At 39.5% G+C, this 20,035-nt stretch overlaps 1 protein-coding gene across 19 annotated transcripts in view; it reads right to left on the bottom strand.

Moving 5' to 3' along the window:
- Positions 1–20,035, bottom strand: part of EPB41 (erythrocyte membrane protein band 4.1) — a 180,998-nt gene that overhangs the window by 4,199 nt on the left and 156,764 nt on the right. For 9 of the 19 annotated variants that reach the window (XM_088844345.1, XM_088844339.1, XM_088844352.1 and 6 more), the window contains 3 exons: positions 9,316–9,444; positions 1,212–1,313; positions 15–95 (listed from right to left, as the gene is read on the bottom strand). In XM_088844345.1, coding sequence (XP_088700471.1) covers positions 15–95; positions 1,212–1,313; positions 9,316–9,444 — 312 coding nt within the window. Of the gene's footprint in view, positions 1–14; positions 96–1,211; positions 1,314–9,315; positions 9,445–10,562; positions 11,013–20,035 lie in introns of all 19 variants that reach the window. The other 10 variants (XM_055398164.2, XM_055398151.2, XM_088844388.1 and 7 more) reach the window with 3 other exon arrangements.

Below are 20,035 nucleotides of genomic sequence, written 5' to 3'. Positions count from 1 at the left end.
CTTGGCATCCCCACCTGATCGTGGTCAATATCGGCATCTCCTGTGATCACAATTCTCTTTTCAATCCGGGTCTCTGAAATCCCACCTTTGACAGTCTGAAACCAAAGAGAAAAGTTATCCTGTAAGAAAGAAAGGAAGGAAGGAAGAGAGGAAAGAAGGAAGGGAGAAAGAAAGGAAGAAGAAAAGAAAAACCCAAACAGCAAAACAATTAACAGCAAGGAATCAGTCTGAAAACTACACTCCAAATTTGAATCTGCTCTGGGGAACTGCATAGAATAGCGTTCTCACACACTCGTTCACAATTTGGACTGGATCTGCTAAAATGAGCGCACCTCTGTTCCTCTATATTGCTAAAAATGTTTAATAAGCTAAACATAATTCTCTGAGAAAACAAAACAGGTGTTTCTTTTTGCTCTTTTCCTGTATATTTTGATTATTTTCAAGAGGAAAAAAATCAGAAGACTATAAACAAAAATGTCATGCAGCTTGAAACTAAGCTCTTTGTTTTAAAACCGTTTCCTATGACTAATGTCAAAGGATCCTCAAATAATGCCCCCTACTTGACATATGAGGAAACCAAGGTCTAGATACACGAAGTAACTGGCTTCCAGTCATCTGTGTGTTGATGAAGGAGTTTGGTCAGGAATCTAGATTTCTTACTTATAAGAAAATGCTTTTTCCTCTAGGGCCACTGCAAACATGGATTATCTCTGATTTTCTGGGAGTAGTTCCAATTTTAGATAATTTGTCCCTCTTGCCCCCATAAACAATATTCTAACGATTCCAATATTTCAGCATCTGAACTATAGTTCCCATGGCCTCGATCCTCGACATGACATAAAAATTCTTTGTGAGACCCCAAGTTCTGATTTTTGGCTTAGAAAATACAGTTGCTTAATAATCCCAACAAAACTTGCCTTTAAACTGACCTCCCCAGCCAGACAGAGGACCCACTGATCAGGGAGACAGAGGACTATGTAAAGAGAAAAACATGCGACTCTATGAGACCACTAAGGAGGTAGGGATGCTCAGGGTCTCCCTGGGTTTATTACTGGGGAAAGCAGCAGGGCCTTTCCACCTGAACATGGGGAATAACTTGCCTCAGTAAGGATAAAGCTGAAAATCCTTGTTTATGGACCGGGGTTCTTGCAGAGAGGCAGCAAGTCTGGCATGCCACTCGATTTCATAAGGAATTTCTAGCTGTCTGTTACCTTGGTAATTTGAGTTGTGGTGGTGCTGCTGGTGGTCTCGGATGTGATAGTCTGAGCTGTCAGCAAAACTCCTGGGTCCAAGTCGCCATTGCTGTCATCCGTCTGCAGAAGGAGACACAACGCATCAGCATGCCTCTCAGGAAGCCTCAGGGGCAGACGCTGGAGATGCAGCTTTGCTCTGTAGCTGCACATCCTAAAGCAAACCCCCAATTCCCTTCCAGTGATCTCTTACTTAATAAATAAAAATAATCTCCTGGGAACAAAGTTCCTTCCAAAAAAGCTGGACTAGTCCAGTTTCCTCAGGATTGGGTCAGAGATAGGAGTGGATCAGAGAATGGAGGAGGCTGTGTGACCACAGATTCAAAAACAGTGACGATAACTATACACATGTATAGAGGATGTGACAGCTCACAAATGACTTTCAAAACTTTAGTTTTTTTTGATGCTTACATGAGTCCTATCAATATGAATAGAAAAGGCAGAAACTTATTAGCACTCCCTGGTAAGACGTGTGTGTGTGTGTGTGCGCTTCAGTTGTGTCCAACTCTTTGCAACCCTATGGACTGTAGCCCGCCAGGCTCCTCTGTCCCTGGGATTCTCTAGGCAAGATTTGGAGTGGGTTGCCATGCCCTCCTCTAGGGGATCCTCCTGACCCAGGGATCTAACCTGCATCTCTTACATCTCCTGCACTGGCAGGCAGGTGTGTTTTTTTTTTTTTCTTTACCATTAGAGGTAAGACTCAGGCTCAGAGAAAGTGAATGGTTTGCCCAAGGACTCAAAACCAATTCTCTCTACAAATCTAGAGCTCTTTACACACCACGCAAGGCAAGAAGGAAAGGTATAAACTCTTGGTTGCTAAAGCAAGGCTAGATTCTGAGTCATATGCCAGAACTTTCCAGAAAGAACCAGAAAAGGTCCCTGCTGGGGTAGAAGGAATCTCCGGCTATCTTCTTTGAAGATCAACATGGAAGACTGGAGCACATGAGGTATGTTCTTTCAAGGTTAAGTCGGGGGAAATACATAGAATATCTCAATGACAATTATTGAGACAAAAACTATCATTGAAATGGGTCTTCCTCATCACAGGAGGGGTTTAAAAGTATTTAAAATGCTGGGCTACACAACCACAGAGAACAAGGGCTGGGGCTACTTCTTGTTTCTCTGGAACTCACTCTACTAGGACCATGATAAATGTATTATGATCAGGCTGAGAAATGACATTAGCCAAAAAGGAAGAGAAATGTCTGGTAGGAGCCAGACTCCGGCTGATGAACAGTTATCAGCAACCATGTGGGCCATTAGCAGACTCGGAGCTGTTGACAATCCCTGACCAAGATGAAAACAAATGAGGGGAGGAGGATGGAGGCTACCTGCAGCCACATGCTCTTCAGACAGGCATGGCCTGGACTGCCTGATGCTGGAATGATACACTGACTCAGAGAGGGATTTAGAGAACTGCGATTGTTTTCATCAAGTATCCTGCAGCAAGCAGTGTGCTGGTTACTCTCTTTCTCTGCCTCTTTACAGAAGTCATTTGTATTGTAAGCAGAGGCCTCCAACCCTTTTGAGTAAGGACCACATTTCATTGAGACAAAAATTTAAGGCTCTGGGGGGAGGGCAGGAGGAGGAGAAGAGAATTAGGGAAGTGTCCCTGGCTGGGTTCCCTTCCAGGTAGGAATCTGGACAAAACAGAGGGAACTTGATTGTGTCACCTAAATCTTTCACTCATGCCAGCCACCCTCATACCAGGCATATTATTGACGAGTTCACTAACACCTTCTTCAGCCCAGACCCACTGATCTACCTTAGATTCAGACTCAACTAATATTTATTGCACTCATGCTATATGCCAAGCATATAATGCAACTGTTACCTCCATCAGACCTATCGATATCTGAAGTAGGTTCTATTATTACACTATATAGAAATTTAACTTTCTAAAACTTAACTGTATAGAAAGTTAAGAAAACTGAGGTCCAGAGAAGTTAAATGAATTGTCAAGGTTCTATGCTAGTAAGTCTTTCAACTAGGACTGAGGGCAAAGACTTCTTGTCTGAAGATTGGGATTCGGGTCCCAGCTCAGACAGTGGCTGGCTATGGGATCTTGGCAAGTCATTCTGACTTTTCTGAGTTTTAGTTTTTCTCACTTTTACAACAGGAAATCTTGTGCTCTGCTTCCACTGTAGCCATGAAGATCAAAAGAGATTTGAAAAATAAAAGTATGTTGTAAGTTGTTAAGAACTTGTGTCCTAATATACACACAATGGACTATTCAGTTCAGTTCAGTTCAGTTCAGTCACTCAGTCGTGTCCGACTCTCTGCGACCCCATGAATCACAGCACGCCAGGCCTCCCTGTCCATCACCAACTCCCGGAGTTCACTCAAACTCATGTCCACAGAGTCGGTGATGCCTTGCAGCCATCTCATTCTCTGTCGTCCCCTTCTCCTCCCGCCCCCAACCTTTCCCAGCATCAGAGTCTTTTCCAGTGAGTCAACTCATCGCATGAGGTGGCCAAAGTATTGCAATTTCAGCTTTGGCATCAGTCCTTCCAATTGAACACCCAGGATTGATCTCCTTTAGAATGGACTGGTTGGATCTCCTTGCAGTCCAAGGGACTCTCAAGAGTCTTCTCTAACACCACAGTTCAAAAGCATCAATTCTTCGGCGATCAGCTTTCTTCACAGTCCAACTCTCACATCCATACATGACCACGGGAAAAACCATAGCCTTGACTAGACGGACCTCTGTTGGCAAAGTAATGTCTCTGCTTTTTAATATACTATCAAGGTTGGTCATAACTTTCCTTCCAAGGAGTAAGTGTCTTTTAATTTCATGGATGCAATCAGCATCTGCAGTGATTTTGGAGCCCAAAAAAATAAAGTCTGACACTGTTTCCACTGTTTTTCCATCTATTTCTCAACCATAAAAAAGAATGAAATGATTTTGCCATTTGCAGCAATATGGATGAACCTGGAGATTATCATACTAAGTGAAGTCAGAAGAAGACAAATATCATATGATATCACTTATATGTGGAATCTTTAAAAAAATGATACAAATGAACTTATTTGTATAACAGAAAAAAAATAACAGACACAGCAAAAGCAAGCTTATGATTACCAAAAAAAAAAAGGGTGTGTAGCGGGGAGGGATACATTAGGAGTCTGAGATTAAAATACAAACTATTATATATAGAATAAACAACCAACAAGGACTTACTGTTGGTTACCTATAACCAACAGGGAACTATAGTCTATATTTTATAATAACCAATAATGGAAAAGAATCTAAAGAATGTATGTGTGTGTGTATACACACACACACACACATATATACACATATATATGTATAACTGAATCACTTTGCTGTATGCCTGAAATCCAACACTGCAAATCCACTATATTTCAGTGTTTTTCTCTTTTTTTAATTTAAATTTATTTCTTTCAATTAATTTATTTTTTAATTGAAGGCTACTTACTTTACAGAATTGTGTTGGTTTCTGCCAAACATCAACATGATTCAGCCATAGGTCAATAATATTTTTAATCAAAAAAAAAAAGAATTTGTGTGCCAGGAGGGCTCAATCTTCTTGAAGAGCTCCTCCTCTACTAAACCTGAGAATCTATTATCATCTACCTCCACCCACCCCCTTATTCCTCCTTTTCTGTCTTGAGAAGGTAGAAGAGGGAGGAGACAATTATGATTTCTGACTTACACTCTTCCCACAGGGGGCCTCTTTGCTTGCCAGGGTTCCCTAAAAAGGGTACTGGGGTTTCACAGTTGCTTATAAAATTAACCATTCCCTTATCCTATGACACAGCAGTTCCACTCTTCGGTGTTTACCTAAGATAAGTGAAAACATGTGTCCACAGAAAGACTTGCACGTGAATGTTTAAAGTAGCTTTATTTATATTTCCCCCAAACTGGAATCAACTCAACTGTCCACCAAGAAATAAAAGGATAAACACATTGTGGTATATCTGTACAACGGAATACTACTCAACGATACAAAACAGTGGGCTATGGATTCATATAACATGGATGACTCTGAAAAACATCTTTAGACAGAAAAGGGTATGACTGTATACTTCCATTTATATGAAGTTCAAGAACAGGCAAAGACTGGAAAAGGCTATGAAGAAGTTTTCAGGGGTCATGGAAATGTTCTGTGTCCCCAAAATGTCTTGGTTACACAGATAGACACATTTATCAAAACCAACCAAACTGAACTCTTACCACCTGTGCATATCACTGTATGTAAATATTACCTCAAGTACACTTACATACATATACATGCAAAAAGTGAAAAACCCTATTCTGGCTCCCCACCTCCTCTCACCATGACCCAAAGTGTAGGAATTATGGACCAACTGAAATAAGGTTCCCAGGTTTACTTGTCTGGCAAGATAATAAAAAGAGAAGCAGAAATAATTATAGTAAATAAACAGTAACAATAGCAAATAATTATCTGGTGCTTATCATGTGCCAGTCACTTTTTTCTACATATTACTTATACCATACTGCACTGTGCTGTTTCATTTACCAATTTATCATGTAGATATTCCCATTAGAAGCTTTAAAAAATAACTGTAAAGAATTACCATAATTGGATGTACTATATATAATTTATTTAACCCATTCCCTATTGAGGGGCACTTAGGTTGTTTCTATGGTAGTGACAACTTAATCTGAAATGCACATTTTATGTTCATTAACTTATTCATTCCTTGCAACAACCCTGTGAAGTAGAACTATTATTAGCCCCAGTTTACAAATGAGGAAACTGAGGCACAAAGTGATTTAGTAACTTGACTAGATACTAGTAAGTGATGAAACAGGTTCAAATCCAGTAAATCTAATTCCAAAGTCAACACTTTTCCCCACCATACTTCACTGTCTAGTCAATAAGACAAATTACATATTTGTCTTAAGCCTGGTTAAAGTGAAATAAAGGTAGATGTATGCAAGTGAAATTCACTCAGTTGTGTCCGACTCTTTGCCACCCTATGAACTAAAGCCTGCTAGGTTCCTCTGGCAATGGAATTCTCCAGGCAAGAATACTGGAGTGGGTAGCCTATCACTCCTCCAGGGGATCTTCCCAACCCAGGAATCAAACCAGGGTCTCCTACATTGTAGGCAGATTCTTTACCAGGTAGCTGGTAGCTGGTTAAAGTGTCTTAAGCCTGGTTAAAGTGAAATAAAGGTAGATGCATAATAATATAAACAATAGCTACCATTTTGGAATAGCCACTATGCACCAGGAAAATATTATCTTTATCTCAATAACCTTATAAAGGTATTTCTCAGAAGAGAAAGCTAAGGCTTGGAGGTTAAGTGACTTGCTAAAGGTCACAAAGGTAGCAGGTGTTGGAATTAAGATCCAGGTTTCTTGAGGACTTCCCTTGTGGTCCAGTGGCGAAGACTCTGCACTCCCAACACAGGGAGCCTGGGTTCCATCCCTGATCAGGAAACTAGATCCCACATGCCACAGCTAAGAGTTTGCATGCCACAGCTAAAGATCTCACATGCCAAAATGAAGACCCAGGGCAGCTAAATAAATAATTTTTTTTTTAAAGAAGATCCAAGTTTATCTAACCCCAGGGCCCATAGGCTTTATCTTGTACATCATGGGGCCTCTGTATTTCTCTTACATGCTAGCATATTTTAAAATGAATTTTTGTATGGGCTACACTCAAACCACACATGGGCTTCTGTGGGCAGAATGGTGCTAAAAGTTTTTTAAGTAATTTATTTTGAACCATTAAAATATTTTTTGATATGCACATGTCACAAAATTTAAAATATTCAAAATGGAGATGAAATGTCACTGACATTTCAGTCTGACCACAGACTGAAGTCCCAGGCCTCTTCATCCCATGCCACCCAGTGGTGGGTTTTTGTTTTTGTTTTTTTGAGCACCCACTCAGAGACAGTATATTCAAATATAAGCCTTTGTATACATACCTGTACATACAACCCTCTTCCCTCATATAAATAGCATATTATTTATACCATACTGTACTGCATTTTCTTCATTTACCAATTTATCACATAGATTATTCCCATCAGAAGCTTTTTTTTAATGGTTGCACATAATTACCTTAATTGGATGTACAATAAATTACAAACCTGTTCTCTATTGACAGACGGGTTGTTTCCATGGTAGTGACAGCTTAAAGAGTCCCCTCCCATATGCAAGTGCTTCTTTTCAAAACACTCCTGGCTCACTGTGTGCACAATCTTAAAGGAATGTCCTCTGCCTTCCTCTGTAGTCCCCTCCACTGCCAAGTCCTGTTCATCCATCTCTGTCTCTCCTGACATAGCTCTTTCTTCTCGTTTCCTCAGGCTACTCCTCAGTTCTTCACAAGCATCCCCCTAAACCTGCCAGAAGCCGTATCCCTGTCTCCAGGCAGCCCCTCCTTTAATAGATTCAGCACACAGCTTTAGGAACCATCTTCCAAAACCACCGCTTAAATGAGGCTACTTTATCACCACTGCCAGAAAACCTGAAGCAATGAAGCAAGTCATTATTTATCAAACTCAAATTCCACAGTCTAGACCACAAGAGGGAGAAGGGGGAAGCATACAACATTAACCAAATGTCTATGAGCACACCAAGCGCTGTCCAGACATCATTTCACTTCATCCTCCCCCACAACATGCAGTGGTAGGTAGTATTATCTCCATTTTACAAAAGGCAGGAAACAGAGGCTTAGAGATTCGTGATTTGTTTAAAGTTATCCAGCTAGTACATGGTTGAGCTAGGATACAAATTCCACTTGTCTAATTGCAAAGAATGTGCTTTTAACTGGCAAGGGACACTGCTTCCCAAAGGTGGACGTCATCACCCAGTTTATGGTGATGTGAGGATTAACCAAAAGGATTTGTGTGAAATCAGCCAGCCAGAGCACCACGCGGCTGCCTCCTTCCCATCATGCAGGCTTCAGCTAAAATGTCACCTTTTCAGAGAGGATTTCCTTGACTATTCTAGGCCCAAAATAGCAACTCTTCACGTTATCGCATATTGTCTGACTCTTGATCCTATTTTAGTTTCTTTAAAGCACTTATCACTGTCTGAAATGTATACATCTCTGTTTTATTGCCTGTCTCTCCAGACTAGAATGTCAGTTCCAGAGAGAAGGGCCTGTGTCCACCCTGTACATTGCTTTGGCCTAATACATAAATGCTGAAACAAATACTTGCTGCAGTAATGAAAAAACAGTTCAGTTTATAGACAGAAAAGTTTTTTGCACTTTTGGCTTCTGTGAATGAAAAAGGAAATGACTCAACCTAAGCAAGACAAGTTCATTCAAATTATTAACAAGGGAGGAGAAATTTTATTAAAAGTAGGAAGTAAATAAAATTTTAAGCACTAAATTCTTATATGATTTTAAATTTAATTTTAGTAAATTGATTATAATTATTTTAGCTCTTACTTACTTACTTAGACTTCCCTGGTGGCTCAGATGGTAAAGCGTCTGCCTACAATGCGGGAGACCCAGGTTCAATCCCTGGGTCGGGAAGATCCCCTGGAGAGGGAAATGGCAACGCACTCCAGTATTCTTGCCTGGAAAATCCCATGGACGGAGGAGCCTGGTAGGCTACAGTCCATGCGGTCGCAAAGAGTCAGACATGACTGAGTGACTTCACTTTCTTTCTTTTACTTACACTTTCAGGTATGTTCAAGTACCGTCTTAAGCAAGTTTCATGACAGAATCACGAGGTAGATACTAACATGGTATTGGTGGGTGTGGGGGGCAGAGCAGGGCATCAGGGCTCCCAGATGCTCAACCGCTTGTTTCAGTTAACATATGGAGAAGCTGGGACCTGAGCTCAGGTTTGTTTGACCCGAAGCCCATGTTCACAACCACCAAACTGGGCTGTCTTCCCTAACTGAACTGGGTGGATATAAGCCACCAGATCCAAGATAATTTTGCTTTTAATAAAGTCTCTGGGGACATCTTGAGTGATCTCTTCTGAAAAGGACTACCCCAGAAAAGCCCAGCATTATTTGCAGCAAGTGATGAGAAACCCTGCGAAGAGAGGTGATTTATCATGTTTACTGGATAGTGTCTGGTTCTGAAACATTGAACCGTGTCCCACCTGGGCAGCCTCGTACGTGATGGTCTTGGTCTCGGTGTGGACAATAGGGACGTCTTTGGTTGGAATTTCACTTTTCACAGCACTGGCAGTGTCTGAGATGGTGACGGTCTGAGTCTTCACCAGAGGAGGCTGTGAGGCAGTAAAGAAACAGTTACCGGAGCCCTCTGAAGGCTGTAGCTAGTTAATCTTCTGACACTGATCTGATCAAAGTGATTGCTCTGATCAAGCAAAGGGCTAGCTCAACCTCTACCCAAGACTTGGACACTATTCCAGTGTAGCCCTGACAAGGTGTCGAATCACCAAGGACATTAAAGAACAGCACTACTGTTCACTTTCGCAGGCTTAATGGAAAGCGATAGTATCAGACAGTTACGAGTGGTGATATAAAACACTTCAGACGGACCTTCGGAATTTCTATTTGCCAAAGAGCAGTCACTTCTGTTCGTCCTTGTGAATGTACCATTAAAATTAAAGAAATCAGCCACTTTCCTCCCCTTAGTACAAATGGTACATGACACAGCACTGGCATTGGAACACGTTACCCTGGAATTCATTAACTTCTTTCAAATCAATGTCAGAAATTCACTTTGGAGTTATTGAAAAGAAAACAGTATTGGGAAAAGTGGAGAGAAGATAATCAGTTCTACCACCACCTGGTGATTAATCTCAGAATTTCCAAAGAATGAACTTAAGCACAATATCAAAGGTTTCCTGTCCATCAGCTCACCTTCCCCAAGACTATGAATCACCCTGAAACTACCATATGATTGTGGTAAAGTTAAGTGGCCATCCACCTTAGCATAGGAGATTAGTGCCTATGATCATGGAAGCTCCCATGAGTGCGGTTAGTGGGAGTGGTGGGCTGCGCTATGTGGCTGCAATACATAAACCATTATTTGGGGCCTGACTCCTCATTTAAAAAGTCAGTTACCCCCTTTAATTAATTAATATTTGAGTTTTGGGGGCAGGGTCTCAGAACACTGAAGGCCCCTCATCACAGAAGTCTCAGAAATTTGCCTCTTTACAAAGCCCGTTCTTGATCAACGGAAAGAGTTTTTGGGGTAGTGTTAATGACTATGAATACATTTCTTTGTAGTAATCAAGAACTTCAATTTTATTCTGTGATTTTTGAAAAGAGCCAAGAGGCAACTATCCTCACCACTGCCACCACCACCTCCTCCGCAGAATAGATTCTGGCCCTCTCCCAAAGTGAGTCGTTAGATCTGCATCATTGAATCAGTTACTACCTGGAAACTTCGAATGAGGGTGGGGAATTGGTTACCCACACGAGAGTCAAGAAATGCTCCATTTTGCTTTCCAAGGGGCTCTCCTGGTGTAACACGTTGTTCACTATTCTCTGCCTTTTTTTCACCAAGTTGCAGCTGGGAGGAAGCTGGTAAAACTGAGGCCTGTAAGGCACTGGCCTGTTCCTCCACTCCTACACACTCCCCACCAGGACCTCTCAGCTCTTCCTTAACATCAAGAGAGCCAGCTGCCCCCAGCTCCTTCTCTTCTGTCTCCTTGCTGCTTACGGAGAGGGAGCCAAAGTCAAAGTTTTTTGGAGACTCCGGTGAAGTGGTCATTTGGCTCTTACTAGGAATTACTGAACGCTTGGGGCCCTCCCATTCAGAGTCAGGGTTGGTAGATGGCCCCGTGGTCACGGCAGCCACCTCCTCGGTGCGAATGTCATTTATGTTCTACAAATGAATGAACACACACAAGAGCGAGAAGATTAGGAGTAGGTGGGGAACACAGTGAACTCTGAGAATCAAAATGATTTCTAAGAGGCCTCAAAAATATTAATACTAACATAAACCAGGAATCTTAGCTCCTGAAGGTGGTCAAAAGGAAGAATTACTTGCTGTTCACTAAGCATGTCAGCAGCTTAAACAATTCCAACCTCATTTTGGTCATAGTTCTACAACATGGTTAATCTGAGGAATGATTTCGATGTGCCTCACAGAGGAACAAACTGTTTGTGTTACTATGGTCTTCTCTGTATAACATACTCTTCATACTCAGAGGGGGCACTGTTCCTAAATACCTAACTCATTACTATGCACAGGACACAGTGCAATTTATGAGTTGATAAAAAGTAGCTGGATGAGTCTGATCAGATTGAAAAATGTTCCATACATCTCCAAGTCATATGTATCATCATGCTGGCCCATGATGGAGAAGCTGAAATCTAGACTTTGGTTGGCAGAGATATGGAAGGTGAGTACATACAGCACAGACAATCCAATCATGGTCAAAGAATTAACTATAACATCAGAAATAGTGAAACAATGCTTTTAAATAGAACAAATGTGATTTATCAGCAGTTGAGAAGTATTTCTCCACAGATGAATGACAATGTCTCCAACTCCTGAGAGAAATAAATCCTGTAAACACAGAGTTCCCTCTTGGGCTAAATGCCTCACATTAAAGGATAAACAGATCTAAAGTAAGAACTTTCAAGAGAAAGTGGAAGAGAAGATAACATCATAGTACGTGGACCTATTCCTAATGTTTAAAGAAAAGTGCTGAGGTTGGAAGAAGAGTAGGAACTCACGCTAGCAGGAAAGAACATGAACCATTTGGGAAAAAAACAATCTAACAGAAGCCAAATGTTAGGAAAACTGGCATGTGCTCGCCAGAGAGCTATAAATAAGCCACATAGGTCTGAAATTTTGGTAAAATCAATTTACCATATTACATGCCATATAGGAAATTAACAGAAAAGCACTCTTTTAAAAAGCTGTTCCTGGAATAAATAACTTATGCTTGGACCAGCCTAAATGTTTTAGTACTGAAATCACACTATATGTATTATATTTTTTAAAAAAAATCATTGCTGCTCCTTAAGTTGTAAACCAGTCTACACTGTGATGAATATAAACCAATGATCTAGTAAGAGAAGAAAAGATGCACTGCACTTAAGAAGGCCAGGCCAACTTTACTTCTAAGAACAGTCTAACTTAAGAGCATCTCAAAGTGGTACAAGTTGAACTCACATTAGGTAGGTCTTTTCATTGACCGATCATGAATATTATGTAGGACATGAAAAATGGAATTGAAAGATGACAAGAGAAACTGTCTGAAGATGTATCAGAGATATATAAACTATGCATGTTAAGCGTATATGAATTTCCTCATATTTAAAATGAGAATAATACTTGGTTTGACTCACAGGTTTCTGAAGATCAAAGACAATAGTATATGAAAGCACTCTGTAAATTCTCAATTACCATGTACATTCACTTAATTCAATCAACATTATCTGAGCACCAATAATAGACTAGGGCCTGGGGGACACCAGAATGAGTTTGTTGTTATGTTACTAACACTGTACTACTTTCTAAGGCACTTATCTCACCATTTCTTTTGAGTCAGACAAGTTGTTATGGAGCTGCCCAAAATAGACTTGCTGGTAATAAACAGATAGGCTTTCTCAAATTGCTGTATGCTAGCTCTAATGCTGTGAACAGCATATCCAAACCCACTCACACGGAGAGGCTTCTCCAAATAATTCTGTCACAATTTAGAAGGTCGATTAATAACCAGGAAAACGCCTAAGATAATCAAGGAAGAGCCAATTTTATACCAGTCCGACCAACTGATAAGTAGTGGTCTGTCATCAAGAAGCCATTTGTGAATCAAACACTGCTGAGGCCAGCACCACCTGGCCCAAAGTTGCCTACTGCTGAGTAAAATTAGATAGATCATTTTTTTCAAAGCAGGAATAGAGGGGACCAAGGGTAAAAGCTGTGGCCACAGTAATATCAATTCAACAAATATTTACTGATCACCGAATACATATTAGTCATCGGAAATAAAAGGAAAACTGATAACAGTTGGGTTGGCTTGCCACTTACAGCACTCTCACATATGGTTGAATCAGCCGCTCCAGTTGGCTCTGCTGTTGAGATCTCTGGGACAACACAGCCAACTATTTACTGGACACTCTCCCAGGCATATGGGATACAATATGCCCCAAACTAAACTCATTCAGTCCACTTTAGTATGTCCCTTATCTGCTCTTCTCTATTCCCACACTTAACTTCATTCAGGCGCTTAGAATGCCTCACCCCGCTTACTACTAATGCCCTAAACAAATTTTCTTTTCTTTCTTCCTTCTTTCTTTCTCATCTCAATCCTTTCCTGAACACATCCTTTATTCTGCTGTGAAAGTGTTTATTTCTAAAAATGAAACACTGAAAATTCCATTTTTTAGCTTAAAGTCCTTCAGTGACTCTTCACTGACTTTTTATTAAAGTTCAGGTCCTTTTCTAAGACACAGAAAACACTTTAAAATATGACTCTTATCTATCTCTCCAGCTTCACCCTGCTACACCTCCACACACACCCTTCTCTCTACTAACTCAAGACAATTTGCAATTCTTAGAACAGAGCATGCTTTCTTTTGCCTCTGTGCCTTTGTCAATATTGTATTGTTCCTTCTGCCTGCAAGTCCATACTCAACTCATGTTAGTTCTTCTGGAATTTTTCTCCTGGATGCCTAAAGTAGGTTTAGATACCATGACTCTTTCATTCCCATTGTACCCTGTCATTATTGGTTTAGTCATCTGTCTTTTCCATTAGACTGAGCTCCTTGGGGGATAAGGACTTCTATAGTTCTTAGCTCTATATCTCTCTTGCACAGTTTCTGGCACATAATAGATGTTCAATAAAAACTTGCTAAAATTATACTAGATAAATTCAGGAGCCCCGAGAACTGTTTTGCCTTGAGCTATTCAAAAACTGAAAAGGCTCGTTTAGAAAGAACATAAAAAGTGGCCCACTTGACCAGACCAGCATTCAATGTTCTACATCAGTAAAATAAGAGGAAAACTAACATTATTGCATGTTCACCATGTGACAGTTACTCTAACAAGTTTTCTCTTTTCATTTTTCACAACCTCATTACGAGGTAGTTACTATTTCTATTTTATAGATGAAAAAATGGAGAAGGTAAACAGGTAAAAGCTAGGAACTAATGGAACTAGAGTTTAACCTAACCCTAAGGTCAGTGTCTGATTCTAAAGGTCATTTCTTCCCATGGCAACAGAAAGTATTTCTAGTAGGCCCAAAGGACACATCCTATTACATTCAAAAGAATATACAATAAACCTGACTTTTCTTTTGGGAAGTACAAAAATTGCCCAAAGTCCTCTTAGCAGAGTCTGATTTTAGTGGCTGACACCATACTTTGAAATATAAGCAGATGGCTGGAAAGCCAGAAGAAGAGACTGAGGCAAAAAGAAGATATAAAATCCTTATGACATAAGACACCCACAATTTGGCATCTAACATGAGTAAAGAATTCTAACTGACAGTGCTGAGCCTTTGGCTATGACCATCAGCATGGGCCATTGGATTATATAAGATTCTGCACAGCTCCATATACCAAACTGGCCTGGAAACTTTAAAAAGATTTTCTGAAGGGTATGTCACAAGGTTGTCTAGTTGGTTTCAAGAATATGAGAAGGAAAAATATTAGACCAGTATTTAAGTGAGCAGGAACACTGTTTGACTGAAAACTCTGTTTTACTTAAAAAGTCAATAGTTCCTGCTAAGTATGATAAATCAGTATATTCTTTGGGGGAGAAAAATCTCTTGATTTTTTTTTTTGGAAATTTTTTTTTTCCTCTAAAGGCTTTCTCTTGAAAATGACTTACTCAAACAGATTATGTCACAGGATCATCAAGCCCTGAGCATGTATGTGCCTTTATGAGTTATAAATAACCTCTCTCTTGACTTAGGGATTACAGATATTATTAAAAGTGGGATATGGGTGTTTTATATGTATTTTGCTGTTATTTCATTAAATGCAATCCAGAGTCTTCCCTTTTAGGTTATTTTTGAAGGAAGGGATTTATATATTTTATTGAAATAAGTACAGTTATGCTGACAAGACTCTCTTATCCTATAAGCAAAGATAAATCCTGAAATCTTTCTAAAATTTTGCTGCATAAGCAAGAGCCATATACTTTTTTTTTTTTTCCCCTGGAGGGTCTATGTAGTAATTCTCTCCATTTTGTCACTTGTTCCTTGCTTAGTAAAGTCCAGTTTTACCTTTAGATGGCAATGGGAAAATAGTTCCTTTCTCTGTTAAAAAAAAAAAGAACCTGCTATTGTCTCACTTTATCTTCATAAATATTAAAATCCTGGGTAGGCCGTTAAGGACTAAGTGAAGAACAGCAACTTTCTCACTGTCAACCTTGTCACATGATTCCAGGGAGATACTCTGATTTCAGGACCATGATTAGATTGTTGGAATGAGGGAAGAAGGCAAAAATGCTAACTTCAAAGACTAAATCTTCCTCTTGATAATATACTCTGCTATATTTCTTATCCATTTAAGAATTATACTTTCTAATGTGTGTAATTATACACATGAAAAGACCTCAAGGTATACTAAAATATCAGTAGAGGTAGGACTGTAATTTAATTTCTTTCTTCGTGTTTTTCTGTATTTTACAACCTTTTAAAAATGAATATGCATTAACTTTATAATAAAAATGCTATTAAATGATTTTTCTTATGCAAGCTTTTACACTGGTTTTGTTATCAAATGATCTTTAAAACCTGAAGAGTCTGGTAAACAATCTATGAAGGAAGTGCTAATAAATCCTTAATATCCTCCAAGCCTTTGAAAACAGTTAAAAATAAACCTTAATGGTTTCCTAAATGAAAAAGTAGTTAATGGAAAGAATAATAAGAAATGTCAGCAACTGGTAATAGTATACAAATTCTTTTATATGGAGAATATAATATAAAACACTAGCAATTTAGCGTTTTGAGTGGGTTTTGCAAGTCAAAGTCAATGGTGATGGACAATCTGAGTAGAAAAAATAGCTCAAATTTAAAGTGTAGTTTTATTACATTTTGTTTAATGTTTTCTGATTTAGAGATGACAGTGATAGTCTCAGGAATATTAATAAAAATATGGCTGTATCTGTGAGTTGTCACAGGTTTTCTGTGAATGTCTTATTAGACATCTGAAGACACGTGGAAAATGATCATTTACTTGCCAAAGTCACAAAAGCCACTGGGAATATAAAATATTAAAGTATCCCAAGACCTGATCTGAACATTAACTCTAGGTTAGTGATATTGACTATGGATAAACACTACTATACTTCACATCGGAATGCTTTATATTTCTTTTGTGTGTGTGGGTTTTGTTTGTTTTGGCTGAGTGCTCTATACCTCAGGTTGAAATCTTCTCTCACTGAAATTAAGTACAAGACATCAGAATGAACTGACCAAATTCAGGAAATAGCTGTTTAATTGTCACCTCAGAAGAGAATCCTCTTTTAGGTAATTTTGAGATAAATAAGAGAAGGAAGTCATCCAATTTCCAGGGTACTTAGATTTAGCTGAATGAAGATATTAACAATGATATATACAGACAGCAGTTAAGTATGTCTGCATAATAAACTAGGAGCTATGTGGCGGTTGGGGCAAAGATGGAAACTTGGGGAGAAGGCAAACTTTTATCAGAGCTGGTCAGTAAGCTTAATTACGGTGTCTTGTGTGTGTGTGCGTGCATTTTCAGGTATTATAACATGACATTAAGCACTGAAATAAGCCAGTCAACAATGTTATTGAGTCCACCATTAGCAGAATTAGAGAGCTAACAGAACAATGTTAAAAGAAGGAAGAAAATAGAGTCACATCAGTTACAAAGCTAACTTCTAAAGAGAGCCTTGGAATCACGGTATGCTTAAGTTTTCAGAAAAATGCTTCTCCTTCATACTCTACTCAATGTTTTCCAAGATCTATTTTTAGAATACCAATGAAAATTTTACCATCATATACACACATGCATGTGCAAACAGACATTATAGACAAATTAATAAATATTACACTTGCTGAAATTATACAGGACAAACTTTAAGAGAAGGGCAATTAACAGGATAAGGTGACATTTTATTTTATCAAATTGATTAAATTGAGAAGCAGGAAACACAAATGATGACTGCGAAAGTATTTTCTTACTCTGGCCAGACCAAAATACAAATTCTGCCACTAAATGCATAACTATCCTGTCTTAACCCCCTTTACCAGTGCCAGCTTAAAGAGTCTCTAACACTCTCTTCTGAATCAATAAGAGTTTCACTTTTACATAAATATACTTAGAGGCTTAAGCACAAAAAGCCAGAAATACTCTTTGATGAAGAACAAATAATTATTACAGTTATAAAATGTCTTTTGGTTTGATGACAATGTGTTTCTAGGTTGTTTGCTTTCAGACCCCAATCTGACTTTCCCCAGAACTGGTACTTGAAGTCTGATTTAATTACTGGGAATTTGAACTATTAATCTATCTATTGATAAGTATTTACAATAAATGTTTAAATGAAACAATTATTTTCTTCCAAACAAACTATTTTCTTCTGAATGATTTTAAAACCAAGAACCAGATTACCCCCAAGGCCAAAAAAAGCCCTGAGACTGTCTGTCTCAACAATAGGCAAGGCTTCTTTTCTTTTTTTCTTCTGTATTTTGGCTGCACCATGGCACGCATGATCTTAATTCCCCAACCACGGATCAAATCCATGCCCTCTGCAATGGAAGTGCAACGTCTTAACTGCTGGACCACCAGGGAAGTCCCAAGGCCTTGTTGCTTATGCCCATCTGCTGGTTCCTACTGACTGAAAGATCCTATTTCAGGTTCTGAGACATTCTGTGAAACAACCTGAGGGATTTAAGGCAAGTTAAGGGCAGTCCAGGGTTAATAAATCAACTGATTAGTGGTTGGGGATCTTAAAGTACCATTTTTAATACGTAGTTTTATAAGCCACTAGAGTCTCACAAATTCCAGCCTTCTTAATTTACTTTCTGTAACTTCCATCACATTTTCACCTAGAGACTAAGTGACTTAGGATATAGCTGTGGCATAAGAGAATACCATTGAACTGAAACATCAAAGAACTGTGTTGCAGCTCTAGTTCTCTCACTTAAAAACTGCCTATTCTTGAGCAGTCCTTGAACTGCTCTGAGACTCAATTTTATCATATAAAGCCAGAACACCACTATACACCTGACATAGATATTGTGAGGGTTAACTGTGTACTGTGTTCAAAATGAAGTGCTAAGCAAATACTAGCTATTATTTGTCGTTGTACTGTATTTCTCAAAATACTCCTTTTTGCAAAGAAACATGAACCAGAACTAGTCCCTATATGAGTGTTTCTTAAGTATCCAAATTAGCCAACCCTATGGACTTAACTAATCGTAAAGGAAAGCACTCTGGAGAGTCCCCTGGACTGCAAGGAGATGCAACCAGTCCATTCTGGAGGAGATCAATCCTGGGTGTTCATTGGAAGGACTGATGCTAAAACTGAAACTCCAATACTTTGGCCACCTCATGCGACGAGTTGACTCACTGGAAAAGACTCTGATGCTGGGAGGGATTGGGGGCGGGAGGAGACGAGGACGACAGAGAATGAGATGGATGGATGGCATCACCAACTCGATGAACATGAGTTTGAGTGAACTCCGGGAGTTGGTGATGGACAAGGAGGCCTGGCGTGCTGTGATTCATGGGGTCGCAAAGAGTCGGACACGACTGAGCGACTGAACTGAAAGGAAAGCAACCCTGAATATTCACTGGAAGGACTGTTGCTGAAGCTGAAGCTCCAATACTTTGGCAACCTGATGCAAAGAGCCAACTCACTGGAAAAGACCCTCATGCTAGGAAAGACTGAAGGCAGGAGAAGAGGGTGACAGAGGATGAGCTGGTTAGATAGCATCACTGACTCAATGGACATGAATTTGAGAAAACTCCAGGAGATAGTGAAGGACAGGGAAGCCTGGGGTGCTGCAGTCCATGGCATCGCAAAGAGTCGGACACTACTTAGTGAATAAACAACAACAGCATGGATTTAACTAAGGTCGGTCTTCCTTGCAGCTTAGCACGTTCTGAGTCAGGTTCTCGTTATATTTTAGAGGATATCACCAGGTAGAACTTCAGAAATTACTGAATTTTCTGTAAAAAGAGGCTAAGAGTCAGCATACTCTATAATCACCTCACCCAAAGGAACCCTAAGTCTCCTACATCTATTAAACTACCATTGGTTTTCCCGTTTTCTTCCTTTTATCCTGCCATTCAATCAAGTAAACCGAGAGTCAGAACTGACCTTGGAAATCACGCTTAATGATACGATCAAATCTGTAATGTCACCATCATCTTTGCAATGACTTTGTGGCCTGTTGAAATGCAAGTATCTCAGGGAAAGTTAATACATTAAACTTTAATCAGCATGTCTGTATGTCAGAAAAAAGGGGGTTTGGGGATTCGTTAGATTTACTTATACAATTTTAAAAAACAAGTTTTGATAAGGCAAAGGGAACGAGCAGAAGGTGGCAGTGGGATCGAGGGGGAGGGGTGTGCACAGACACACATACACCCACGTAGCACATTACCCTTGCTTTGCAAACCCAGTAAGAAATGCTTTGCACTGCAAATGACCACAGAACCAGCAGGAATCGAGGTTATCTTGCTAAAGCACAGAAGGAAGATACCCAGCAGAAGAGTCCAGCTCCTGGTTCTGAACTAAAGTAAACAATAAATATTACAGTCACTTAAATGATCAAAATGTATTTAAATAACACCCCCAAAAGGTCTACAACATGCAAACTAAAAAATGTAGACTCCAATCCTGATAAAATCAGTTAATTGCGAGTGCTTTCTTTCAACATACTTCTCTCTAACAAAATATGGCAAGTT

This window comes from Moschus berezovskii, chromosome 2, assembly GCF_049115385.1.
Source record: "Moschus berezovskii isolate FMDL1 chromosome 2, NW_MosBer_1.0, whole genome shotgun sequence".
In the NCBI taxonomy this organism is placed as follows: Eukaryota; Metazoa; Chordata; class Mammalia; order Artiodactyla; family Moschidae; genus Moschus; species Moschus berezovskii.
Note: the sequence above shows the minus strand (reverse complement) of the source record. Positions and strands in the feature narration are given on the sequence as shown.